This window comes from Leuresthes tenuis, unplaced genomic scaffold, assembly GCF_036924035.1.
Source record: "Leuresthes tenuis unplaced genomic scaffold, fLeuTen1.0.hap1 SCAF_9, whole genome shotgun sequence".
NCBI lineage: Eukaryota > Metazoa > Chordata > Actinopteri > Atheriniformes > Atherinopsidae > Leuresthes > Leuresthes tenuis.
This window is the reverse complement of record NW_027325363.1, coordinates 1,334,549-1,362,005: the sequence shown is the minus strand read 5'-3', so window position 1 is coordinate 1,362,005 and position 27,457 is coordinate 1,334,549. Positions and strand designations below refer to the sequence as shown.

The 27,457-nt window shown below is 41.3% G+C and overlaps 2 protein-coding genes across 6 annotated transcripts in view; both read right to left on the bottom strand.

Annotated features, from left to right (window-relative positions):
* Window positions 1–255: 255 nt before the first annotated feature.
* On the bottom strand, window positions 256–19,102 carry LOC140314600 (estrogen-related receptor gamma-like). Its single transcript, XM_072392906.1, has 13 exons — window positions 19,070–19,102; window positions 18,087–18,197; window positions 16,737–16,812; window positions 13,670–13,734; window positions 13,450–13,557; window positions 10,851–11,032; window positions 9,788–10,127; window positions 7,378–7,531; window positions 5,586–5,702; window positions 5,389–5,496; window positions 4,968–5,129; window positions 2,338–2,607; window positions 256–494 (listed from the first exon to the last, which is right to left on the bottom strand). Exons 1-13 carry the CDS (start codon window positions 19,100–19,102, stop codon window positions 256–258), a joined length of 1,965 nt encoding a protein of 654 aa, XP_072249007.1.
* A 181-nt stretch (window positions 19,103–19,283) lies between these two features.
* The window catches only part of LOC140313885 (latent-transforming growth factor beta-binding protein 4), a 66,513-nt gene continuing 58,339 nt past the window's right edge, over window positions 19,284–27,457 (bottom strand). For all 5 annotated transcript variants that reach the window (XM_072391867.1, XM_072391868.1, XM_072391869.1 and 2 more), the window contains 7 exons: window positions 26,503–26,643; window positions 26,129–26,281; window positions 24,304–24,411; window positions 24,039–24,213; window positions 23,539–23,828; window positions 22,808–22,960; window positions 19,284–22,504 (listed from right to left, as the gene is read on the bottom strand). In XM_072391867.1, the coding sequence (XP_072247968.1) occupies window positions 22,362–22,504; window positions 22,808–22,960; window positions 23,539–23,828; window positions 24,039–24,213; window positions 24,304–24,411; window positions 26,129–26,281; window positions 26,503–26,643 (1,163 nt within the window). In that variant the 3' untranslated portion in view covers window positions 19,284–22,361. The remainder of the gene's footprint in view (window positions 22,505–22,807; window positions 22,961–23,538; window positions 23,829–24,038; window positions 24,214–24,303; window positions 24,412–26,128; window positions 26,282–26,502; window positions 26,644–27,457) is intronic.

Below are 27,457 nucleotides of genomic sequence, written 5' to 3'. Positions count from 1 at the left end.
CTTTTTAATTCATGCTGTCGACCTGCTGCAGTGCTCAGAGTCGCCACCAGGTGGAGCTGTTGCACACATCTGACCTTTTTGGTCATTTGAACTTCAGATTTTGACAGTTTTCAACCGCTTTAAGAGTTTCATCCTTTATGTATGAAACCAAAAAAAAGCCCATCTTTTAATTTTTTTACTTTGATGATGAACGGTTTCAAAGTCTCCCTGAGAGAAGCCGCCGCCGTCAGTCACGTGACAGCGGACAGGAAGCGCTCAGGCCTTGGCGTCGAGCATCTCCAGCAGCAGTTTGTGGAGCGGGATGTGGTGCTGGCGGTGCAGCCTCAGGAAGGCCAGCACGGCGCGGTCGGCGGTCTGCCGCAGCAGCGGGAGGCTCATCAGCAGGCGGCCCGCCCGGTGCTGCTCCCGGCGCGAAGACTCGAACTCCTGCAGCGCCTCGTGGAGCCCGTCCTGGAACCGCTGCACCAGGTCCGGGCAGTCCACCGGGTCGGCGTCTGACAGATGGCGAGACGGAGATTCATCAGAAATAAAACCAAAGCATAAACCCGAGTATCCCGGGAAAAGAAAGCTTGGGGTTGATGTGAGATAACTGCAGCTTACAGTTAACAGCTAAACCTGGTTATTGATCTGAGGCTCAGACAGTGGGAGACAGACCAGACGTTCTACTGAACAACACCATTAAAACCCCCCTTTATATGAAAAAACTATGTTTATGGAGCTAATCAATACGGCTCCCAGCCTCCGATCAATACCAATAACCACTTCTCTGAGATCGGTTCAGACAACCCCCCAGTTTCTCCTTCATTAGAACTGAATTTGAATGGTGTTTTTCCCCCTCTTTTCCCTCTTTTCTGTCTTCTCAAACCCCAGCTGGTCGAGGCGGATGGCCACCCTTCCTGGTTCTGGTTCTGCCAGAGGTTTCTTCCTGGTTCTGGTTCTGTCAGAAGTTTCTTCCTGGTTCTGGTTCTGCCAGAGGTTTCTTCCTGAGTCTGGTTCTGCCAGAGGTTTCTTCCTGGTTCTGCCCGAGGTTTCTTCCTGGTCCTGGTTCTGCCATAGGTTTCTTCCTGGTTCTGCCAGAGATTTCTTCCTGGTTCTGCCAGAGGTTTCTTCCTGGTTCTGCCCGAGGTTTCTTCCTGGTTCTGCCAGAGGTTTCTTCCTGGTTCTGCCCGAGGTTTCTTCCTGGTTCTGGTTCTGCCCGAGGTTTCTTCCTGGTTCTGGTTCTGCCCGAGGTTTCTTCCTGGTTCTGCCAGAGATTTCTTCCTGGTTCTGCCAGAGGTTTCTTCCTGGTTCTGGTTCTGCCCGAGGTTTCTTCCTGGTTCTGCCAGAGGTTTCTTCCTGGTTCTGCCAGAGGTTTCTTCCTGGTCCTGGTTCTGCCAGAGGTTTCTTCCTGGTTCTGCCAGAGGTTTCTTCCTGGTTCTGGTTCTGCCAGAGGTTTCTTCCTGGTTCTGCCAGAGGTTTCTTCCTGGTTCTGGTTCTGCCAGAGGTTCCTTCCTGGTTCTGGTTCTGCCAGAGGTTTCTTCCTGAGTCTGGTCCTGCCAGAGGTTTCTTCCTGGTTCTGCCAGAGGTTTCTTCCTGGTTCTGCCAGAGGTTTCTTCCTGGTTCTGGTTCTGCCAGAGGTTTCTTCTTGGTTCTGGTTCTGCCAGAGGTTTCTTCCTGGTTCTGGTTCTGCCAGAGGCTTCTTCCTGGTTCTGCCAGAGGTTTCTTCCTGGTTCTGGTTCTGCCAGAGGTTCCTTCCTGGTTCTGGTTCTGCCAGAGGTTTCTTCCTGAGTCTGGTCCTGCCAGAGGTTTCTTCCTGGTTCTGCCAGAGGTTTCTTCCTGGTTCTGCCAGAGGTTTCTTCCTGGTTCTGGTTCTGCCAGAGGTTTCTTCCTGGTCCTGGTTCTGCCAGAGGTTTCTTCCTGGTTCTGGTTCTGCCAGAGGTTTCTTCCTGGTTCTGGTTCTGCCAGAGGTTTCTTCCTGGTCCTGGTTCTGCCAGAGGTTTCTTCCTGGTTCTGGTTCTGCCAGAGGTTTCTTCCTGGTTCTGGTTCTGCCAGAGGTTTCTTCCTGTTAAAGGGAGTCGTTCCTTTCCACAGTCCCTCAGGCTCAGGACGGGAGATTGGACTGAAGACAAGTTTCGGTCCAATCTGTTGGTTTCCTTAGCTCGGATATTATTTTTGAATTGGCTCCATATGAATTAATTGGATTATGAATACAATGAATTCAATTCCAATTGGCTTGAATTGGACTTTATTATTTAAGTTCCTTGAGATGACAATTGTTGTAATCTGGCGCTTTATAAATAAAGCTGAATTGAATTGAAAATAACCACAGACCAATACAGTCAGAACACGTGTTCGTACCAGAGTTGGCGAGCGCCATGGCCTTGAGCGTCACCACCTCCTCGGGGCTCAGCTTCATCGCCTGGTATCTGGCAGTCAGGTGACGCAGCGCCTCGTACAGGTCGGCCAATCCCACGGCTCGACACTGAGCCTCGTCCAACCGCAGGTTCCCGGCAAACACGAGCTCCCCCGCCGCGCCCTGAGAGCGCCACGCCACGCCGACCAGCAGCGCTTCCATCCAGCCGCTCTGCAGCAGCGACATCTGATCCACCAACGAGAGTCCGGAGAAACCTGGGAAGACCGGCAGGTGTTACTCAGGTGTGAAGATGGAGGATAATGTTCAAGATAGGAAGTTTGTGATCAGTCTGTGTAGATTCTTGGTCATCCAGGTAATCCTCGGAGCTTAAATAAGGGCAACTGGACTTGGTAATGGTGTGATGCAGAAACCAAAGTGGTGAACTGCGGTTTCCCAGGGTGCTCTGGGGCAGTTTCAGGACCGGGAATGGCCATAAAAGTAATTTAGTTTTAGGGTTCACAAACTTCTCTAGTGTTGCTTTAAAATTCTGTGGAAAAAGTGACTTTGTTGGGTCGCTAAAACCCCAGTTTAACAAATTTATGGTTAAACTTGCCAGCCTTGGTTATGTTAAGTGTTTCTGTGGCCATCTAGAGTCACTTCCACTAGTTTTTGTTGTTGTTTTCTATGCATTTAGCAGACACTTTTATCCAAAGCGACTTACAGGTAGGCAGGTAGGGGGTCTTGCCTATAGATCCTATAGCCTTGACCCCTACTGGAGGGGTGGTTTTATTTTTTGATTTATGGTTAAACTAGTTTTTTTTTTGTTGTTTTTTATGCATTAAGCAGACGCTTTTATCCTTTTAGCTCACAGGTAGGGTAAGGGGGGTCTTGCCTAAGAACCCTACTGGAGGTAATACCTTTCATGCAGGGAATTTGAACCCAGGTCTTCCACATGGAAGGTGGCAATCTTAAAAGTTTGGGATCAGTCTGTGTTGATTCTCGGTCATCCAGGTAATCCTCGGAGCTTAAATAAGGGCAACTGGACTTGTTGGTTTCTGAAGACGTTTCATCTCTATTTCCAAAGGTTTCTTCACTTCTAAACTACGGAGTTACAAAAGTAAAGTAAAATGGTGCGATGCAGAAACCAAAGTGGTGAACTGCGGTTTCCCAGGGTGCTCTGGGGCAGTTTCAGGACTGGGAATGGCCATAAAAGTAATTTAGTTTTAGGGTTCACAAACTTCTCTAGTGTTGCTTTAAAATTCTGTGCACGCACCTGGAAAAAGTGACTTTGTTGGGTCACTAAAACCCCAGTTTAACAAATTTATGGTTAAACTTGCCAGCCTTGGTTATGTTAAGAGTTTCTGTGGCCATCTAGAGTCACTTCCACTAGTTTTTTTTGTTGTTTTTTATGCATTTAGCAGACGTTTTTATCCAAAGTGACTTACAGGTAGGCAGGTAGATCCTATAGCCTTGACCCCTACTGGAGGGGTGGTTTTATTTTTTGATTTATGGTTAAACTAGGTTTTTTTTGTTGTTTTTTATGCATTAAGCAGACGCTTTTATCCTTTTAGCTCACAGGTAGGGTAGGGGGTCTTGCCTAAGGACCCCTACTGGAGGTAATACCTTTCATGCAGGGAATTTGAACCCAGGTCTTCCACATGGAAGGTGGCAATCTTAAAAGTTTGGGATCAGTCTGTGTTGATTCTCGGTCATCCAGGTAATCCTCGGAGCTTAAATAAGGGCAACTGGACTTGTTGGTTTCTGAAGACGTTTCATCTCTAATTCCAAAGGTTTCTTCACTTCTAAACTACGGAGTTACAAAAGTAAAGTAAAATGGCGCGATGCAGAAACCAAAGTCGTGAACTGCGGTTTCCCAGGGTGCTCTGGAGCAGTTTCAGGACCGGGAATGGCCATAAAAGTAATTTAGTTTTAGGGTTCACAAACTTCTCTAGTGTTGCTTTAAAATTCTGTGCACACACCTGGAAAAAGTGACTTTGTTGGGTCACTAAAACTCCAGTTTCATAAATTTATAGTTAAACTTGCCAGCCTTGGTTATGTTAAGAGTTTCTGTGGCCATCTAGAGTCACTTCCACTAGTTTTTTTTGTTGTTTTTTATGCATTTAGCAGACGCTTTTATCCAAAGCGACTTACAGGTAGGCAGGTAGGGGGTCTTGCCTATAGATCCTATAGCCTTGGTGGTTTTATTTTTTTAATTTATGGTTAAACTAGTTTTTTGGGGGTTTTTTTGTTATGTTTTTTATGCCTTTAGCAGACGCTTTTATCCTTTTAGCTTACAGGTAGGTTAAGGGGGTCTTGCCTAAGGACCCCTACTGGAGGTAATACCTTTCATTCAGGGAATTTGAACCCAGGTCTTCCACATGAAAGGTGGCGATCTAACCTCTACACTATCTAGTTTTTGTTGTTGTTTTGTATGCATTTAGCAGACACTTTTATCCAAAGCGACTTACAGGTAGGCAGGTAGGGGGTCTTGCCTATAGATCCTATAGCCTTGACCCCTACTGGAAGGGTGGTTTTATTTTTTAAATTTGGTTATGTTAAGTGTTTCTATGGCCATCTGTTTGATGGAGAACGTTCGTGTCTGTAAATGCTTTTGCGTGACGACTTCAGGGTGTACCTGGAATCTCTTTTGCCCAGCCAATCAGAACCAGCAGCTCCCGGTTCAGGAGGTCACAGAGGGTCAGCAGGGTCCGCAAGCTGCTGTCACTGGTTGAATCGTCTTGATTGGCAGCCAGTGGAGCGGGTTCTGTCAGCAGCAAATGGGAAATCACCTTGTTTCCTGAGGGACAGGCAGCAAATAATGAATGGCAAGTTTGACCTGAGTGAAAGATCCAATCCCAATTGGTCCTCCCGCTTGGTCCCGGTAGGGGTGCTCCTTATTTTAGGGATCAAGGAGTGGTGGTCAGTTCGCCCGAGGCTTTTGATCGTGAGATGATAACCACTCCTTGACCTCCAAAAGAAAAAGGGCACCTACAGGGATAAGAATGAAAGGACTTGGGATTGGACCAACACCTTCAGAAAGAAAGTGGTAAACTCACTGCTGCTGGTCGGGTGGCTGTACGGCGGTTTGGCATAAAAACTCAATCCTGTCTCCACCCGCCTCTTGTACTTCTGGCGCCCCCCTCTGACTCGGTCCAAACGAACACCTACAAACAGAGACACCGTTTACCTGGAGTTCGCTCTGCTTCCTAATGCTTTTTGAATGTTTTCACCACAAACTGAGGTTTGGACGTACCTTCCCTCATCATCCCAGCTTGGAGACACTTCTGGAAGCGGCAGGCCTGACAGGCTTTCCTCCTCCGCTTGGTGATCTCACACTCATTCATCACCGGGCAGCTGTACTCGATGTTGCCTTAATCACAAAACAGGAAACAACGCATTGTTGTGAGTTCACTTTCTGTTGTTCTAACATTCGTAAAACCTCATCTGTTTGTGCTTTTTTCCCTCAGCAACAGCCTTCATATCATCCAAAAGCAGATTGTGTCTAAGAGGTAAAAAATGTGGTCATCGAACTGTTGATTTTGGACTCTGGTTCAATGAAAGTCATTCTTTATGCATCCGTTCTCCTCCAGTCTTTTCTCACAGAAATCTATAGAGTCTGACCAGACGCCCCCTTTTTTACCCCCCTTTCATGTTTAATGGAACTTAAACTACAGGCTTGTGTCGGCAGGATATTGACGGACTGGACGCTGCCTCCCAGGCTGATGGTATTTCAGCCCGAAAACCTTCAAATTTCAAGCAATAAATCATTAAAACCCCAAAGTTTCGGATTCTTCTGCGACGATCTGCTCCATACAGAACAAAACCAGAAGCCGGTTTGCAGGTTTCTAACATCCAAAGCAGCATGTGAACTTCTGCTCAGTCTGACCTCTCTTTGCCTGCACAGATCAATAAGTGCAGAGGACCAATCAATCGCCCAGTCATCTGAATCCTGGGAGGCTACGAGCTGATCTGACTCCAGCTTAAGTGAAAGAAAAGCAGCTGATGGTGTGAGTTGATGGCTTCACACACTAATCAATGCAGTGAGCGCTACAGTATTGATCAGCTCGGCTTATTAACTTACTTTTTGAGGGTTGTTTGATTGATTAAAGACCTTTGAATATCAGAGAATGACACATTTATTTCCCCTTTTTGTTTCTTTTGAATCAGAGCAGAGGCAGACGTGAGTTTTCAGAGGATTACAGAAAAACCAGCTGTTTTCAATACTAATTTTAAGTTATGTAGTAAATTTTACAAGATCTGAGCCATTTAAAGGTGGTCCAAAGGTTTTAAAGGTTTTAAATGAGTTTTTATGAAAATTGTTTTGAAATTGTTCTGAAAGATTATTAAAAACAAAGTTTAATTTTTAACCAAATGTTACTGTTTACAGCCGGAATGAGGAAAACTGTTAAGATTATAAGTTTTTAACCCACATGTTAAAGTGTATATGATACAATTTAACTTTATTGGATCCGACTTTTAACTACATTTAACTATGGAATGACAGAAGGGCCAAAACAAGATGACAAATCTGTAAAATAAGAAGACCAAAATTTTGGAATTTTTTAATAAATGAGTTATAAATTAATGTGGAAATACTATGATATTGAACATTTTCCTTAATGTCATTAAAAATATATATTTTTTAAAAGGGTATTTTACGTAAGTAACTTTTACTTTAACAGGTCATCGAAATGTTAGTTAGTAACACTTTACAGAAATAGTTTTGTTGCTTTCTAGTTGTTTCTTTTTGGACTAAACCAAAAAAAACAACATATTTAGAGCTAAATACATTCTTATTACAAGGCCATTACCTGTATGAACAAATGAGCCACAGGATTGTTTTTACTTATGATCTGCTTTTAACATCCATGAATTAATTAAATTATCTGAAAACAAAGCAAAAGAAAAACAAATATTCACCAATATTATATTCAGTCCATTCAATTTATCTGTATATTTCCGCTTTGTTTTGGCACTTGCACTGTTCCATAAAAGAAGATGTGTAAACTCTGCAGTAATGACAATAAATGCGGGACTTTTCTCACCTTGTATGGTCCTTTTGAAGAAAGCTTTGCAGGCCTCACAGGACGCCACGCCGTAATGATAACCGGAGGCGAAGTCTCCACAGACTAGACACAGCCTCTTGGGCCCAACAGCACCAATCGATGTCAGGTAGTCCCCCCTGAGGATGGAGTCCACCTAAACACAGTAAACATCATCATCAGCACTCTGACAGATCAGAAATGACCGCCTGAAACCTGCATTTATTCATAATGTAAAAAAAATAAGCAGATTAATAATCAGGCAGGTGTTAGCATGCTAACAAAACTCAGGTAAAAATAGTTTGGTAAAACTGAAGGCTGCCAGAAGCTGGCCAATCAGAATAAAGAGGGTTTTTCTTTTGAAAGGAGGGGGGCCTTAAAGGGACAGAAGCTAAAAAAAACATGTTGTTTTAGGGTAGCATCAAATAAACAAAGATTTTATAAAAATTTTAGAATAGAAACATTACACAGATGGAGTCCCAGAGTAAATAACTTGAAATAAGTACAAATATGTTCACTTTAGGGACACATCTTCTTGATATGACAATAATGGCCACTTTGTGACTGTTTAGCACCAAAGCTAGAGATACAGTCACTAGTTACTGCTAGCATGTTCCTGCTAGGTTAGCATGTTATTGACTAGCTAACTGCTACATTAGCTTCTTCAACAAAAGGCCCTGTGCAGCCATGGTCAGAGAATCGCAGAGAATGACCTCTTAACTGAACATACATGTCTTCTAACACTGGGAATAAGCCATGGGAGATATCATCTCAGAGTGTAAATGTCACTAGAATATGTCATTCTTGTCTCATTCAAAACACAGTTCAGAATGATTGGCTCCCATCAACTTTTACCTACTAAATTAAAGAAAATTAAGACCTAGTTCTGCCTTTTCAGTAGTTTCGACAGCTGAATAAAACTAGTTACAACCAGCATGTCCCTGCTAGGTTAGCATGTTAGCATCAGCTCACTAACATTAGCTTCTTCAACAAAAGGCGCCATACAGTTAATCTTTCTAAAGTTACTGATAAAAAGTAGCCCAGTTCCTAAGTTTTACTTACATTTTCCTACAAAGTCTTCCTACAAGTGAACATCCAGAAAGTTACAAACACTTTCAGAAGAAAGTGTTAGCTTTAGGCAAAAACTTTCCGGCTCTTTTCTTTCTCTCTTTCTCTTACCGTCTTTTTTTCCTTGTAATTAATTTTTTTCAAATAACCAAATTCCACATATGAGTAGTTCCTGTCCACCACAGAAAATACTAAGAATTATCAGTAAATCTTTTCATAAATAACTATTAGCTAAGCTCTGTGTAATTATTCCAAATCAGAACAAACTCAGGTGAAGAAGCCATAAAAGATGAGAGAGTGAGTGACACTAAAATACGTTTCAAGTATAAGTTCAGAGCAATTATCCCCCATCAACTTTCACCAACTAAATTAAAGATAATTTTATACATTATATAAGTATAACGTATAATAAGTTTATAATAAGTTAATACCTTGTCCTGCCTTTCAATAGTTTCTGAATCACTGCTCTGTGATCTGATGGATTAACCTTTTAACTTGTCACTGGGTCCTTTTTGTCCTGAAGAACAACTTTATTTGGAAAAGGACAAAACTAGAAGGATAAAGTTGGATCGGATCCAAATGGAGCTGTGGTTAACTGAGAGAACTTATTAACTTACTTTTTGAGGGTTGTTTGATTGATTAAAGACCTTTGAATATCAGAGAATGACACATTTATTTCCCCTTTTGCTTCTTTTGAATCAGAGCAGAGGCAGACGTGAGTTTTCAGAGGATTACAGAAAGATTTTACATTTCCACCACATTCTGTCACCTCCAGCTGTTTTCAACACTAATTTTGAGTTTTTACATGATCTGAAACATTTAAAGGTGGTCCAAAGGTTTTAAATTAGTTTTTATGAAAATTGTTCTGAAAGATTATTAAAAAACAAAGTTTAGAATATTAACTTTTAACTATTTAACTATTAATAGTAACAAATGTTACTGTTTACAGCCGGAATGAGGAATATAAGACTATTAAGATTATAAGTATACATTTTTTACCCACATTTTAAAGAATATATGATACGATTTAACTTTATTGGATCCTACATTATGGAACAACTACGGAATGACAAAAGGGCCAAAACAAGATGACAAATCTGTAAAATAAGAAGACCAAAATTTTGGAATTTTTTAATAAATGAGTTATAAATTAATGTGGAAATACTATGACATTAAACATTTTCCTTAATTTCATTAAAAATATATATTTTTAACAAGGATATTTTACGTAAGTAACTTTTACTAATAGTAAAAACTAGAAGGATAAAGTTGAAAACCTGGATCGGATCCAAATGGAGCTGTGGTTAAATGAGGGAACTATACAAACTGAATAAAAGTGGTTCACCTTCGCTGAAAAGGAGTCCGTCTGCGACACGGAGAAACAAACCGAGCTGTCCGACGCTGCAGTGCTGCCCCCGATGCTTCCTCCACTGGAACTGCATCCTGCTGGGGAGTCGGGTTCTGGACCTCCACAGAGGAGGCTGAAGGAGGAGGAGGAGGAGGAGGAGGAAGAGGAGGAGGAGGCGGCCGGGCTGGGCAGGAGGAAGGCCGGGTGCGAGGGGCTGAGAGCAGGTGTGGTGTCCAGGGGGAAGGAAGGACTGAGGGGGGAGGAGTGGAGGAAGGAGGTGGGAGACTGAGCTTCATCAGTGGGAGAGGAGGAGGAGGAGGGTGAGGAGTCCAGGAGGCTGAGGAGGAAGAAGTTTAACTTTCAGTAAAACAAAAACACATCAATTAAAAAGTCTTAAAGGACAAATTACAACAAATTCACTTTAATTAGCTGTTTTCCCTCAAAGTTTTACCCAATTTTACTGCATTATCACCGATTATCTGTCTTTCAACAGGATTTAACGGGTTAATAAAGACAGATACGAACGTATGGCACAATATTACAGGGTATGGAGTGATGAGAGCGCCACAATAAGAAAAATTACACAGAGAGAAAAATGGGAAGAAAAAAATATGGAAAAATTTGTATTTATTTCTGTAAATCCATATTTTTTTGTCAATTTGTGTTTATTTTGTTAACAACTGCTCATATATATATATATGTATATTATTGTGGCACTACGATCATTCCATATCCTGTAAACCATTTATTGCACCTTTATTTGCTTATTGCTGCTCATGTTTTCCTCTTATTGATTATCAGAATGATTTCGAGGCCTCATGTCCACTGGTTTCTGTTTAGATACATTTATTTATCTGTAATCCTTTAAATTACCTGCTGTTAAACCGACACATTTACTCGTTCCACTGAATTATTTAGTCTCCTCATGTCCTGTTATGTGTAAAAACTTTTTATTGTTTTTTATGGTTAAATGTTTTCTCTCCTTCTGAAGCTTTTATAACTTCCCTAAAATGCAGCCGAGGATGGTGGGAACTAAAAAAGAAACGATTGTTAGACTCACCGGTGAGGGCTGAGGAAGGGATAGTCGGCTGTCAGACAGAAGTCCTTCAGCTCCATCCTGATCTGTGCAAATCCAACAATAACAGGAAATAAAACAACCTGCTTCAGCAGCCGTGCTGCGTTCACAGACCGCTGGGAAAAACAAGCTTCTAACGATTCTTCAGGTGCAGCAGAAACAAGGAGCTGACGATGAACACAACGTGTGAGGCTCTGAGGAGTCTGCAGGGTTATTTATCTGTTCATCCTGTCATCAAACAGGAGAGGCAGAAGGGGCGTGGCCAGCCGGCTCAGCCAATCAGCACAGAGTATCACAAGGGGATTGACTTCTTCTTCTTCTCCGATCATCTCTATTGATTTGGACAGTGACAGATGTAGGCCACGGCTGCCTGAAGCTCCATCCTGCTGATGTCAACCTAAAACTTGTTATGTCTGGACTTATGTTGCACAAAATGACAACAAACAAGTCAATTAGTATTTCAGTTACTTCTCAAAAAGTCATTAAATGATAAATTAAACGTAAAACAAAGACAATAAAAGAGCTTCATGATAAAAAGGCACGATTCATTTTAGGTGTGAGTCCAAATGGTGAATTTTTACCAAACTTGTCACTGTTTTTCCTTCTTTATACGATGAAAATACAATGTTAAAATGTTTGATTATCATATTAAATATGTGATTTATTTGAGTCTTGTAGTTTATTTCTTTATCCAAACAAACATTTGGTTGAATTCTTTGACCTGAAAGTCTGACTGAGATCAAATTAATCTTTTAGAAAGTAGGAAAAAGGAGAAACTTCTTCTTTTCTTTGGGTTTTTTTCATTTATTGTCACTTTTTCGTGTTTTTGAGTCTCTTTTTATTGTAGCTTTGGGTCCTTTTTGTTTTTAGTTGCTTTTTTCGTGGTTATTTTTTGTCTCTTTTTGATTTTTTTGTTTGTTCGTTGCCCCTTTGTGTCTCTTTGTCTTTGACTTGCTTCTTGGTGTTTTTGAGTCTCGTTGTTGTAGCTTTGGGTCATTTTTTATTTTTGGCCTTTTTACAGCTGGGCGATAAATCGATTTGGTCGATTAATTCCACTTTTCCGTTTATGCTCTCCTTGGGCTCCTGTAGGTGAGAGCGGCCTCAGCCTAGCTGCATCCCAGTCCCCGTTTGCACATGATGATATTCACACAGTTCGGCTTTATTCACATGCTTTTGACCTCAGGTAGCCGAGAACGGCCGTGGATTTTTCTTTGTTTACGCACCATTATCTCGTTATAACGACTTAATTGCCTTAGCTGAAGCAGCCGGATAGATAATAAAGGACTTTATCAGCCTCTCATCTGCTAAACCCAGTCAAGTAAACAAGTAAACAAGCTAACAAGCTAACATGTAACATGCAAAATGTAACTTAGCGGTCGGCTACAGCTGCAGCCGGTGGCCGTTCGTTGCAGCTCTTGTAGGTTGAAATCAAGACGAACACATTATAAATGAATTTGTTATTTCTTAAGTTAGTTTAAAGTTACAGTGTGAAGTGAAGCGTGTTCTAAGATATAATCTCAAAGCTGATAAACTAGCTTCCCGGTAGTTGGGACATTGTTTTTAGCTGGTGTATTTTCATGAAATCTTAGATTTTATTCTCAGGCCGTATTTTCCAGCTCAGACTGACCCATCAGCACCACGCCGGCCCAGCCAGGCTTGTTCATATGTTCTTCCCTTGTTCTGACTCTCTCATCTCACCACTCATTACCCTGTTTGGTGTCCTTCCCTTCAGTCCCTCTATAGTTGTTCAGTATTCAAATTAATCTTCATTTAAATACCATCTTTGTTATCTTTGTTTGTTCTGTTATTCATGTGTTTGTGTTTTTGCCTTTTTGAGTTCTTACCTTATTCAGTTCCTGAATATCTGATCATTCCACATATGTGGGAACGTTTTTATTGTTTTATTGGAAAACTTCACAGCTAAATCCAACATAAAGAAGTCTCCAACGAGAGGCTGAGCTGCTGATCAGAGGAGCTTCATCATCCTGATCTTTCACCTTACAAACAATTGTCTGACAGCTTCACTTCACTTTTACAAGTTTTTAAAAATTTCAGCTGTTTCTAGCTTCATATTTATGCTCCACTGCTGATATTTTACAATTCAATTAAATTCTATTTTGATATATTTTTATTCAAATATATCACTTTCATGTTTATTTTCCAGTTTTTCCTTTTAATCGAGTCGAAAGATCAGCTCCTAATTAGCATTTCAATCTTTTACATGACTACCTTTGACTTGGGAATTAATAAATATAGCTTAGAAATCAATAACCTTAAAAGAAAAATTCAATTTAATTCAGTTTTATTCATTAAGCGCCAAATTCCAACAAATGTTATCTAAGGGCACTTCAAAGATACGGTCCAATTCAATCCAATTCACTGTAATACAATCATTATTTACTTTATTTATTTAGTTTTATTAGTTTCAGACTGAATAAAATGATAAAACAGTCCATTTTCTTACTTTTTAAATATAAAAATCTGAAAAATGGCTGCTTTTAAAGTCGGTAAATAATAGTTAGAATCTGTGTTGCCTGATTGAAAGAAGAGGATAAAAGTGGCCTTGTGAACAGTGAATATTTACCTTCCTGTTAGGTAAACGATGGATAAACGTCACCTCGGTGTTGGGGTGATAACGGTGATCTGGATGGTGACCCAGAGATAAAGATGGAGGCTGCTGAAGCAGCTCTTTCTGACAGCGAGGTGTGAAACAAACACACACACTGTCCTAATCTTACACTCAGACGTACAGGCCGCTCAGATCAGTCTCACCTACATCTGCTGTTTCATAAGAGCTGCATAACCAGGTCTTTCTGTCTGTCTGACATACCGCTGTCATCCCAGTACGGAGCACCGAAGCTGCCCTCATCTGGAACTAATACAGAAAGTGATTAAATGGCTGAATAATTACGATAAATTAAAATTTAAAAAGAATTGTGAGAATGTGAAAGAAATAACATTTTTCTGCTTTAATTTTCAAACTGAATTAATTTTAGTTTGTGTTCATGTTGGTAATTATTTACTTAGTCACTCAGTTTTCAGTTTTATTTGTTATGTTAAATGGAATATATTTTATTGACTTATTTGTTACACACGGCTCTTACTTTATTTCACATCATTTGATCTTTTTATTCCCTAAAAATAGCCGATTTTTTTATTTAATTTAGATTTTACTGTTTCATTATTTAAAAAAAAAACAGGGAGAGAAAAAGTAAAGCTTAAATAACAGAGAAGTAAATACATTTAAATATAAATAAATTACAATACTTAAATAGATCGTTAAAATAAAATAAAGAAATTAAATATATTCCAATTAAAACAACTAAAACAGCAACATTAACACAAGATGAAAGTAATGCAGTTTTATATAAAGAAAAATGGATTTCTTGTCTTTCTTTATCATCATTTGAACTTGTTTATTGATTGTTTTTGTTTGAGTCTGAGTCCCAGATCTCAGAGGAATAGTTGTTAGTCGTCGGCGTAAAAGTGAAAAGAGATTTTCTGATGATATATAAACAGAAGAGAACCAGACCCAGTATGGAGCCCAGAGGAACTCCATAGGATGCAGAGGATGAGGAATATGACATTTTTTATAACTGATCCTCAGTCAGTGTGAGCAGCTCTATAAAAGCAGGAGTTCTGTCAGTTTAACACGATGCCAAGGAGGAAAGACACCAGCAATGATCTCAGAGAAGCAGCTGCTGCTGCCCATCAGTCTGGGAAGGGTTATAAGGCCATTTCCAGACTATCTGGAGTCCATCATTCTACAGAGAGAAAGATTATTCACAAGTGGAAAACATTCAGGACAGCTGTCAATCTTCCCAGGAGTGGACGTCCCAGCAAGTTCACCCCAAGGTGAAGAAGCCCAGAGCTACATCTCAGACTCTACAGGCCTCAGTTAGCATGTTAAAGGTTAAAGGTCACCCCAAGGTGAAGAAGCCCAGAGCTACATCTCAGACTCTACAGGCCTCAGTTAGCATGTTAAAGGTTAAAGGTCACCCCAAGGTGAAAAAGCCCAGAGCTACATCTCAGACTCCACAGGCCTCAGTTAGCATGTTAAAGGTTAAAGGTCACCCCAAGGTGAAGAAGCCCAGAGCTACATCTCAGACTCCACAGGCCTCAGTTAGCATGTTAAAGGTTAAAGGTCACCCCAAGGTGAAAAAGCCCAGAGCTACATCTCAGACTCCACAGGCCTCAGTTAGCATGTTAAAGGTTAAAGGTCACCCCAAGGTGAAAAAGCCCAGAGCTACATCTCAGACTCCACAGGCCTCAGTTAGCATGTTAAAGGTTAAAGGTCACCCCAAGGTGAAGAAGCCCAGAGCTACATCTCAGACTCTACAGGCCTCAGTTAGCATGCTAAAGGTTAAAGGTCACCCCAAGGTGAAAAAGCCCAGAGCTACATCTCAGACTCTACAGGCCTCAGTTAGCATGTTAAAGGTTAAAGTTCACCCCAAGGTGAAAAAGCCCAGAGCTACATCTCAGACTCTACAGGCCTCAGTTAGCATGTTAAAGGTTAAAGTTCACCCCAAGGTGAAAAAGCCCAGAGCTACATCTCAGACTCTACAGGCCTCAGTTAGCATGCTAAAGGTTAAAGGTCACCCCAAGGTGAAAAAGCCCAGAGCTACATCTCAGACTCTACAGGCCTCAGTTAGCATGTTAAAGGTTAAAGGTCACCCCAAGGTGAAGAAGCCCAGAGCTACATCTCAGACTCTACAGGCCTCAGTTAGCATGCTAAAGGTTAAAGTTCACCCCAAGGTGAAAAAGCCCAGAGCTACATCTCAGACTCTACAGGCCTCAGTTAGCATGTTAAAGGTTAAAGGTCACCCCAAGGTGAAAAAGCCCAGAGCTACATCTCAGACTCTACGGGCCTCAGTTAGCATGTTAAAGGTTAAAGGTCACCCCAAGGTGAAAAAGCCCAGAGATACATCTCAGACTCTACAGGCCTCAGTTAGCATGTTAAAGGTTAAAGGTCACCCCAAGGTGAAAAAGCCCAGAGCTACATCTCAGACTCTACAGGCCTCAGTTAGCATGCTAAAGGTTAAAGGTCACCCCAAGGTGAAGAAGCCCAGAGCTACATCTCAGACTCTACAGGCCTCAGTTAGCATGTTAAAGGTTAAAGGTCACCCCAAGGTGAAGAAGCCCAGAGCTACATCTCAGACTCTACAGGCCTCAGTTAGCATGTTAAAGGTTAAAGGTCACCCCAAGGTGAAAAAGCCCAGAGCTACATCTCAGACTCTACAGGCCTCAGTTAGCATGTTAAAGGTTAAAGGTCATGACAGCACAGTTAGAAAAAGACTGAACAAGGATGGCTTGTTTGGAAGGGCTGCAGGAGAAAGCCTCTTCTCTCTAAAAAGAACATGGCAGCACAGCTTAGGTTTGCAAAGCTGCATCTGAACAAAGCTCAAGACTTCTGGAACAATGTCCTTTGGACAGACCAGAGCAAAGTGGAGATGTTTGGTCCTAATGCACAGCAGCACCTTTGGAGGAAACCAAACACAGCGTATCAGCACAAACACCTCATACCAGCTGTCAAGCACGGTGGTGGAGGGCTGATGATCTGGGCTGGTTCTGCAGCCACAGGACCTGGGCACCTTGCAGGCATTGAGTCCAATATGAACTCCTCTGGATACCAAAGTATTCTAGAGTCAGATGTGAGGCCATCTGTCCCACAGCTAAAGCTGGGCTGAAACTGGCTCATCAACAGGACAAAGATCCCAAACACAGCAGCAGATCTGCATAACATTCAATAACAGGTTTACAGACTACAGTTTAAAGCAGTGAAACAACCTTTCAGCACAGCGAAAACATCCTGAGATAAGACGGGTGAGATCCCTCTGAGTCCGATGGCGTTTCCTCACCTGACCCACTCACCTGCATCAGTGTGATCTGGGTCAGTACTGCTGTGAGTCAAGGCTGCACATAACCTCAGATCCCTGCAGTGCTTACACTGCATCCAGAGTGAACAAGTCGTCCACACATTTACCTGCACTGACCTTCTGTTTAACAACACGTTGCACACATCTTATTACTTATTACGACTTTTTCTTTGGTTTTCTGCTTCTTCAGCTTCACATTCTTGGCTTTTTTTTGTTTTTCTATCCAAAATGCACAGATGGATCAGGCTCTGTGTGGTTCTGTCTTCAGAAATATCACCAAACTAAGCCCAGTTGTCTCCAGGTCTGAGCTGGAGGGGATGATTCATGCTTGCGTTTCTTCTGTTTTCACATGTCTTTGCAGCACATTGAACCACCTAAAATCCAAAATCCAGCTGCTAAGCTGCTATCAGAACCGTCTAAAAGCTCACGTCACACCATTTTTACACTGGTTCTGGTGTGCAAAGCACTGCATGGTCAGTCTACTTCTGATCTTAAGGAACTTTTGAAGCCAGACAACAAAAGCAGGTAAAACATGGCGTTATGGTGCGTTCAGGTGCTGCAGAACCTTCACATTTAGCTTCAAAGGTGCTGCAGAACCTTCACATTTAGCTTCAAAGTTGCTGCAGAACCTTCACATTTAGCTTCACAGTCAGTTAAGATCCCTGAAGATGTAACAGTCTGATGTTTTATCCCAGTTCTTTCGGGTGTTTTTCCAAAAGTAAATGCATATATTTTTAGTTTTTGTATCTAACAAACTCCTAATTTTGAACCTGTTTGGACTTGTTCTTCACTTTGTGTCTCTTTAGGTCCAGCCCAACGACAGGATGCTGAGGTTCTGGTTGGATGGTTTTAGCCTTTGTTTTAGTTTAAGAATGATTCTGGATTTTGGGTTTGGACCGATTTGAGAGCATCTTCTGTCTCTTTATATAATGTGGGCCAACAAAATCATAGTGGGACCTGGTTTGGACCTGGTTTCGGACTTGGATTTGGACTGAGTTGGCGTTTCTGTCTTCAGTAGCAAAGTCTTAATATTTCCTCTGTTAATATATATATATATATATATATATATATATATATTCTATTCAAGCTACTGTACAAAGACTCCTTATTTGACCTATTCTTTACTGGCGGAGTGATTAAATGTATCAGAAACAAAAAAAAACTGACTTCAGGAGGACTTTTTGGGTCCCTGAAGCAGGTGAGGAGTGAAAAAAGGAGTGAAAAAAGGAGTTTTTGTTGTTTTCTCACTCTTTAGGCCATAACTGGTCTGAATGAGAATATCTGCAGCGACTTACGCAGTGATGGCTGTTCTGTGAAAGTGAAAGCTGATATTCTGCTGGCTCACGGGTTCAGCCTTGTACTCTGTGAACCTCTTTAATCCCCTTAATGCTGCCTGAGGGTGTGAGTGTGTGTGGATGGATTGCCCTATAATATAAAGTGGCTTAGAGGCCTGAATCTGCATAAACAGTGCAAGCATTAGAGTTATGGAGCCAGGTAGAGGATTAAAGGCAGGCAGCGCACTAGCGCCACCTGTGGTGACTCAAGAACAAGAAAAACTCACAGCTAGCTGGTTAGCAGCATGCTAATACAGCTTTTCACTAGCATAGGGAGGGTCACTGTGAACAAAGAGCTCAGAGGATAAAGATGGGGATTCAAAATAATCAGAATTGGCCAATATTAATAGCAGAAGAAGAACTATTCATCTCTCTTATTTAACTTCTTACTGTAGTAACTGTTTGGCCGAATCAACTTTTCTGCTTTTAAAAGTTTCACTACTTGTAAACAAAAGAGAACTGTGGTTTTAGCTGAAGATGCATAATAAAATTATACATTAATACATTGATACATTAATAAAATTATTAATATTAATGAAAATGCAAACTATTTACAGTCCATTCGAAAATATATATAATTTTCCTTCGTTTAAAAAAATTCTGGAGGAAAAAAATTTTCTACAAGCTAACAATTAGCTGCTTGTTTATCAGCCAATTAGTGGGAAAATGATTTTTCATTTTAACATTGTTAACCTTCGTTAGCATAAAATCAGCTAACCAACTTGTGCTAATCTTGAAAGCTACATGAAAGCTAATTTGAAAGCTAGCTATAAACCACATTTTCAACATGAGATAGTTAAACTTCTTTTTTCTAAAGCTTGTCAGGGGTGTTGGAAATTAATTTAAAAAATGTAAAATGAGGAACATTAACCTATATATATTATAATAGCATGGTCACAATAGTGGCCCTATTTGTGGTATGGTAATGTTTTGTCTTGCTTTCATTTATTATTATCGCTAACCTAAACCATTTGTTTTATTTTCTAAATCTAACCATGTATTTTCCAGCAGTTGCATTGACTTTCATGTTGTCTTCAATCTTAATTACAGTCCACATTTCAATGAATAACACCTTTATCATAACCTCTGAGAACAGAAACCCACAATCCTCTCCGTACCTCACTTCTTTTACCGTAAAGACAAATTAGAATTTGAACCACTTCTCGTCCCACAGATCATACATTAAAACAACACAAAACACATTTCATTAAAAGTGTGCAAATATATTTTCATTTCTTGTCAAACACACAGCGATAAAAAATGTGAATCATTAACAATCAAAACAAACATTAAAAAAAAGACTTAAATTTAGAAAATGTACATAATCTGCTGTATGAAAGCTGGTCTCTGAGAGATACAGTGCATGTTATACTTCAAACTTCAGGTTTAATCACACCAGATTCAGCATGTTAACTGCCCCAAGAATATGATAAACACAAAAAACATCACTTACAGGCTGTAGCAAGTCCTGTCATTTAGTAAATTAAGTATTCTTTTGACACAGTGAATTATTATACACACAAGGAGCTTCTATACGCGACTGAATAGAAGCGGCACTTGAGTTTGAATTAATGCTCCGAAAAAAATAAGATAAAATAAAACTACAGAAATGTCAGTAACTCGTGAACACAATTAGTATTTATAAAATTCAACTATTTAGACTATTCCAAAATTAAGAGATTACTTATATATTATCGCAGATTCAACTAAAACGTTCTTAAAAAAACAAAAAAAGATTAATCCACATTTGGTTTACACTAAATATTCACTGAGGAGACTCTTTGCAGTTCCATGGATAAGAGTATTTTTGTTTTTAACAAAAATAAAGAAAGAAAAACAAAAATAACAACAATTCAAAGGTAGTCATGTGAGTTAGTATTTATCTACCGCTTAGACATTGTCTTGTAAGAGCATTAAAAATACGGTATAGCAAGAGGCAACATTTGGAAACTTTGAGCAATCCAGGATCTACTCACAAGCTAACGCTAGATTATCAGTGTTAGCAGCAGACAAGATAATAAAGACCAATACGTTAGGCTCTTAACAGCTGGACCTTTATCATAAAAACTGCCAAAAATATAAGTAATTCAACAATAAAGATACTTGATTTTGTTCAGATATGTTGTTTCAGTGTTTCAATGGCTGCAGCTCTGTGACCAAACCCTTTTTCAACACATGCTAACACTTCCTAGCTCGTTTATCAGCTTTTGAGCTTAAAGTTAGCTAATAAGCTAATAAAAACAGCCAAATTATGTAGATTTCAACTATGTAAATACATTAATCGAAAATTATTGACTTGCCTCAGAATTTTGGCTACAAATGTAAACGAATGATGACTTTTTTTGTTATGGTAATATTTCACAGGTTGTTCGTTAGCATGCGAGTTAACAACGAAACAATGAAAACAAGCATAGTTTGAAAGTTTGTTTCTAGCTACCAAATTAGTATTATTTGCACATGTGGTAAACTGTAAATTAATTTTAAGAAACATTACAGCACAAAAAAGTAGATACTGCTTTTAACTAATTAGTTGAAATTTAATGCTAGCAAAAGTTGTTTTGGGATTTTTACGCAAACAAATAAAAACTGCTAATATTATATAAAATATAACAATTATAAATGGTTGATTTCTTTGCACTTCTTGTCTAATTCAGTGGCTACAGCTTTGTGAGCAGCATGTTTTTCTATTTTTCTTTTTAACTTTATGTTAGCGTTGGCTTTTTATAGTTAATAGTTTAGATGCTAACATAGCTAAGAACTAGCAGGTAATATCATTATTTTCCATTTCTTTTCCCAGATATCACATCTGCCAACACAATTACCAACTGAAGCCATATTTCACCAACTTTATTTTGTACTGCATTCAAATTATTAATAAAGTCAGAACATATTTTTAAACTTTCTTTCACTTAAATGCTATTTTAATATTACTTTTTAACTAAAGCTATTAATTATTGCTATATATTGTCAAAATCACAATTGGTTATATACACTACAGTTCCTTTTCTGAAACTGAGTGCTATTAAGTGATGTTAATATCTTATTGTTACCAAGAAAAATAAAATAAAACGTCTATAGTACAACTTTAGTAATAATCTCTTCGTGAAAACTACAATCATTAACCTGAGCATCAATGCTGCGAGTTTTCAGGAAGTCACAAACATAATTTAGAAATTTGGATGCAGCTTGGGTCCCAATGCAGGGCTAACCTGTTTAAAATACAGGGCCAAACAGGGCTAGCATTGTTTAAACTCTGGGCTGAACTGGGCTAAACTGGTTCAGAGTGACTTGACTTAGTTCATATTTTGTATTAATTCTCAGCATGTATTTTAATGAACTCTTTTGGAAATATACTGGACTGGGTTTCACTAATCCATTACTCACTAAAGCACAACTTTGCAGAAAGAAAGCATCCAAAGCTAACCATCACTCGTTTTATCCACCATGCTAATAGACAAATATTCACGATTAACAGACTTGGCTAAAACCTGAAATATCTTGTTCAAATGGATGTTCAAACTGGAAGCCCGAGTCCAAACGAAGCCGGACAGATCTGGGTTCAATTAGCATTTCCCCTCCAAAGGTGTAATCCAAAGGTATAAACCGGAAACAGTTTCTATATTTAGGAAAATTATACACTGATAATTTGTGCTTGGCAGCTCCTCTTTGCCACATAACTCTGGATTTACAGGCAAATATCATTAAATTGTGTGAAATTATTCACACAAGTGATGAAAACTGTCTTTTTTTGTGATTTCTTAAGTTTTGGATGCGACATTAAGGAGGATCATATCAGTGTAAACCATGAAGAGTTCACAGAAAGAATGAATTGGGTGAATTTGGCACCAAGAACTCACAGCAGCTCTGTTCATTGTGTTAAACAGCAGCCAAACTACAGCAACCGAGTTATTATAGTTCAGCTAACAAGTGTCCTGTGAAGATAAAAGCACTCAAATCTTAGCAGCTAGTCAATGAAAAAGCACAAGAGGGGTGAAAACCATCCAGCTGGAAACACTGATAACCACAGGGTCCCATTAAAATAGTGGAAGAGACATTTTCAGGCTAAAACAGTGCATTAAGCTGATGTTTAATCAGGTGGGGCTACATGTTGCACAGGCTAACCCAGTCCATCCTTCCCAGTTTAGTGCAATAAAAAACTGTCCAGAATATCTTCACCTGATAAATCTGTAGTTTGTCAAATGTCGTCAGATAATTCCAATAATAACAAAGCCAGTTAAACCGAAGAACTGGGCTAATAGTCTCATTCCAGTCCAGTTCATTCTGGTCTAAGCAGCGACGCAGTGATTTGGCCGGCGGGACATCACATATCCTCTGCGGCAGACGCAGCGGAACGAGCCCTCGGTGTTCACGCAGCGAGCGTTCACACACGGGAACTCCAGGTCCAGGCCGTCCTCACACTCGTTTATGTCTGCAAAAGCAAAAAGACAAACTTTTACTGATTAAATCAGTTAATCCTGAATGGAAAGTAAGAATAAAAACAGAAAAAGATGTCGTTAATATGTCATATACGAAGGAAACCAAATAAATGGACAATCTTCCATCACTACATCACCAAACTGACCAAACTGTCCTCAATAAAATGAGAAAAAGCTGATTTTTCTTCCTGTAAGTTAGCATTAAAATACGTTCTACCGTTTACCTTTGGGCTGGTGTCACAGCTGAGAGTAACATGTCAGAAACTAACTGTATAAACCCTGCAGTCCATGCTTACCTATACAGGTCATGGAGGTCATGTCCAGCTCGTATCCTTGGTAACAGTCACAGGTGTAACCCTCTGCAACGCGGATACACCGGCCGTTCTCACAGCCGTGCAGTATCCCACAATCCTCTGCTGCGCTCAGGCCAGCATATGACTCGTAACGCCCTGAAAGAGGAGAAGATAAGAAGGAAAGAGGAGCTTTGTCACAGCTTTTTTGTTCAGTATGGATTTGTGTTACTTTAAACAATGTCCTAAATATTCTTGAACATCAGGCTTTGTATTTCTAAAATGCTCAAATAAGTGAAACTGGACTTCTTCTTGGTTTCACCTCTCATCTAAAAGGCTTCTGTGGTTCCAAACTAGTTGTAGGGGAGTTTAACTCACATGTTAAGACCAAACTGAGATCATTCTGTTGGGCAGCAAAGAGAAGAGGGTCAGCATTGGTAGATATCTGGAGACTCGGGCCTTACAACCACTGACCAGGTTTGGATAGATAAGTTGATAGACTAAAGAAACACATGAACCTTTTTGGGTTTTTTGATAGACTCAGATCTGACTTTCAGCCGCATCAAAGCCGTCTCCAAGGCGGCTTTTTACCACCTCAGAAACATCAGAATTAAAGGTTTTCTCTCCCAAAAAGACCAGGAGAAACTCATCCATGCATTCATCTCCAGTAGACTCCATTTTAGATTTTGTTTATGCTGAAAATGAATAAAAAGAACAAGAAGTTTGATTCCACTCACTCTCGTACAGCCTCCTCGGTGCTCCTCCTCTCCCTCCTCCTCCTCGGCTCCGGTCGGTGAAGGGAGGGAACGGCGGGCCGGGCCTCCAGGTCCTCTCCTCCTCCTCTTCCTGATCGTCGTAGGGAGATCCAGGCAGCGGAGCCAGGCTCAGAGGGGGCAGCTCGGGGCGGGATGGAGGAAGAGGCCGGGCCCCAAACGCGATCTCGGATCGGGGGTCTGGGGGAACCCGGAAGGAGGGAGGCCTGAGTGGGGAGCCGTCGGGGGGGCCGTAGTCTCCTTCAGTGTAGTAACTAATGCAGAAAAACAGAAACAACACAGATGACTGCCTGCTCCTCAGCACTGTCAGCTGCAGCAGGTCATCATGTGATGTCATCATGTGATGTCATCACGTGATGTCACCAAATGCAAATTAGGTTCATAAACTTAACACTCAATATTTCTCCCATGAACAGTCTCTCTTTTCCTAACTTGAAGGAGAAAACAGGTGTTTCAGTCCTCACCTGTAGTCAGAACCTCGATAGGCTTCGTCCGGCAGGCTGAAGGAGCCCGGTGGCGTCCTCCCTTGGAAGTCGGACCTACTGCCCCCTGCTGGAGAGTAATCATCATAGTAGGGACGACTGAAATCTCTGCTGGGAACCAACGCTGGGGGGAAGAAGTCCGGACCGTAGGGAGAAACTGAGGAGGTTTGAGTAAAGATCTGAGTCACAGCAAATGAAAAAGCAACTGGAAGCTAACAGAAACAAATGTTGGTGGTAATGCTGAAACCTTCTCGTCCTGCTCCTGGTCTCACTCCGGTTTCTATCCCGGTCGAGTCCGGAAAACTCTCCGGGAACAAGGGAGAAGTAAACGATCTGCACAGAGTGGCGTAGTCTTCTGCAGAGAGACGGGAGGGAGAGAGTCTTCAAACATCTAAAACATCTGCTCCTAAAATGATGTTTAAACTCTGCTCAGAGAGTCTTTCATAGGTGTCATAAAAGATGGGGTCTGGACAGTTTGTGTGACCCTTAAAAATACAGAAACACACATTTCATGAGCTATACGTGAGAAAATGTGGGGACACACCAAAAGTATTTCTTTGATAAAAACACTTCACTGTGAGAGCCGCTGAAATCTGAATAAGAAAAGCTTTTAAGCTCCAAAGATTTTGTAAACATGAGTTAATCCATCTTAACTAACTCAATCTACTGTGTCATTATTTAATGAACAAAGACTGAGAAAAACACAGAAGCAGTGAGTGTAAAACTAAGTGAACCCCTGATCCAGCAGCTTCAGCAGCAGTGAGCTGCAGTGATGGTTTCCTGTGGGACGTTATCAGTCTCTCTCATGGTTCTGGAGGAATCTCGGCCCTCTTCTCTCCAGCGCTGCTTCAGCTCATTGAGGTTTGCAGCTTTGGTTTCTGCACAGCTCTCTTAAGGTCCCACCACAGCATTTCAGTCAGGCTGAGGTCTGGACTCTGACTGGACCATTGCAACACCTTGATTCTTTCCTTTTTCCCACATTCTGCTGTAGATCTGCTGCTGTGTTTGGGATCTTTGTCCTGTTGATGAGCCAGTTTCAGCCCAGCTTTAGCTGTGGGACAGATGGCCTCACATCTGACTCTAGAATACTTTGGTATCCAGAGGAGTTCATGGTGGACTCAATGACTGCAAGGTGCCCAGGTCCTGTGGCTGCAGAACCAGCCCAGATCATCAGCCCTCCACCACCGTGCTTGACAGCTGGTATGAGGTGTTTGTGCTGATATGCTGTGTTTGGTTTCCTCCAAACGTGCTGCTGTGCATTAGGACCAAACATCTCCACTTTGCTCTGGTCTGTCCAAAGGACTTTGTTCCAGAAGTCTTGAGCTTTGTTCAGATGCAGCTTTGCAAACCTAAGCTGTGCTGCCATGTTCTTTTTAGAGAGAAGAGGCTTTCTCCTGCAGCCCTTCCAAACAAGCCATCCTTGTTCAGTCTTTTTCTAACTGTGCTGTCATGACCTTTAACCTTTAGCATGCTAACTGAGGCCTGTAGAGTCTGAGATGTAGCTCTGGGCTTTTTCACCTTGGGGTGACCTTTAACCTTTAACATGCTAACTGAGGCCTGTAGAGTCTGAGATGTAGCTCTGGGCTTTTTCACCTTGGGGTGACCTTTAACCTTTAACATGCTAACTGAGGCCTGTAGAGTCTGAGATGTAGCTCTGGGCTTTTTCACCTTGGGGTGACCTTTAACCTTTAACATGCTAACTGAGGCCTGTAGCGTCTGAGATGTATGACCTTTAACCTTTAACATGCTAACTGAGGCCTGTAGCGTCTGAGATGTATGACCTTTAACCTTTAACATGCTAACTGAGGCCTGTAGAGTCTGAGATGTAGCTCTGGGCTTTTTCACCTTGGGGTGAATCTTTTTGACCCAGAACATTAACTGGACCTCAAATGTTTTATTCTACATATAAAAATCTAACCTGTTAGCTGACTTGACAGTGATGCTGTGTTAGCTACCAGTACGGCCTCCCATACTGAAAGACAAGCTTCTAGGTGTGGGTGTGGCCCCCTCCTTGGCATCGTGGATTATAGACTATCTGACTGCCAGACCACAGTATGTCAGTGTGTGTTTACCAGAGTCGGTGGAAGGACAGAGGGAGCAGTCCAACCCCCAGCCCTCCCCGTACATACAGCAGCAGTCGATGAAGGTGACCTGAGGTCCGAGCAGAGGACTCTGACACATCAGGTCTGCGTTGACGTGCTGCCAGCACAGAGACAAGTTCTCATCTGGAAAAAAAAAAACAGGATTCATCTCTAACAGTTGTTTCTACGCAGGTGAGATATCGTTAAGTACATCCACTTTATAGCTTTATAGCATCTTTGTCTTTAGAAGTTAAATGAGACGTGAGATCCAACTCTCACAGTAAATAACAGCAGCTCTGCAGAGCAACAAAGTAAAGGCTAAAGGCTAAAGGCTAAAGGCTAAAGGAGGAGGCCGGGAGTCTTACCCACGGTGAGGTGGGAGGAGTTCACACAGTTTCGCTGGGTGTCATCGAGCACCAGAGGAGGCGGACAGCTGCAGTAATGCGAACCAACGGTGTTCACACAAATTCCTCCGATACAGCTTTCCTCCTCACACTCATCGTGATCTGAGTCAAAGAAACAAAGTCAGCTATTGATGCTAATGTCAGTTTTTATCCTCTAAAAAGTTTGTTCAGTTTTAAACCTGTAAGTGCCCCCACCCTGAGTAAAACAGGCTGTGGACTGACATGTTTTATCTGAATTATCCCCTGAATTAAGGTGTCTTCATGTCCTAAATGTTCCAGTAAACTGATGAATGAAATAAAATACCGTATCAGTGGCGCCGTTAGCTCATGCAGCTAACAGGAAGCGTTTGGCTGTTAGCTCATGCAGCTAACAGGAAGTCTTTGGCCGTTAGCTCATGCAGCTAACAGGAAGTGTTTGGCCGTTAGCTCGTGCAGCTAACAGGAAGTGTTTGGCCGTTAGCTCGTGCAGCTAACAGGAAGTGTTTGGCCGTTAGCTCATGCAGCTAACAGGAAGTCTTTGGCCGTTAGCTCATGCAGCTAACAGGAAGTGTTTGGCCGTTAGCTCGTGCAGCTAACAGGAAGTGTTTGGCCATTAGCTCATGCAGCTAACAGGAAGTGTTTGGCCGTTAGCTGATGCAGCTAACAGGAAGTGTTTGGCCGTTAGCTGATGCAGGTACCAGGAAGTGTTTGGCCGTTAGCTCATGCAGCTAACAGGAAGTGTTCGCGCGTTAGCTCATGCAGCTACCAGGAAGTGTTCGGCCGTTAGCTCATGCAGCTAACAGGAAGTGTTTGGCCGTTAGCTCATGCAGCTAACAGGAAGTGTTTGGCCGTTAGCTCATGCAGCTAATAGGAAGTGTTCGGCCGTTAGCTCATGCAGCTAACAGGAAGTGTTCGGCCGTTAGCTCATGCAGCTAAC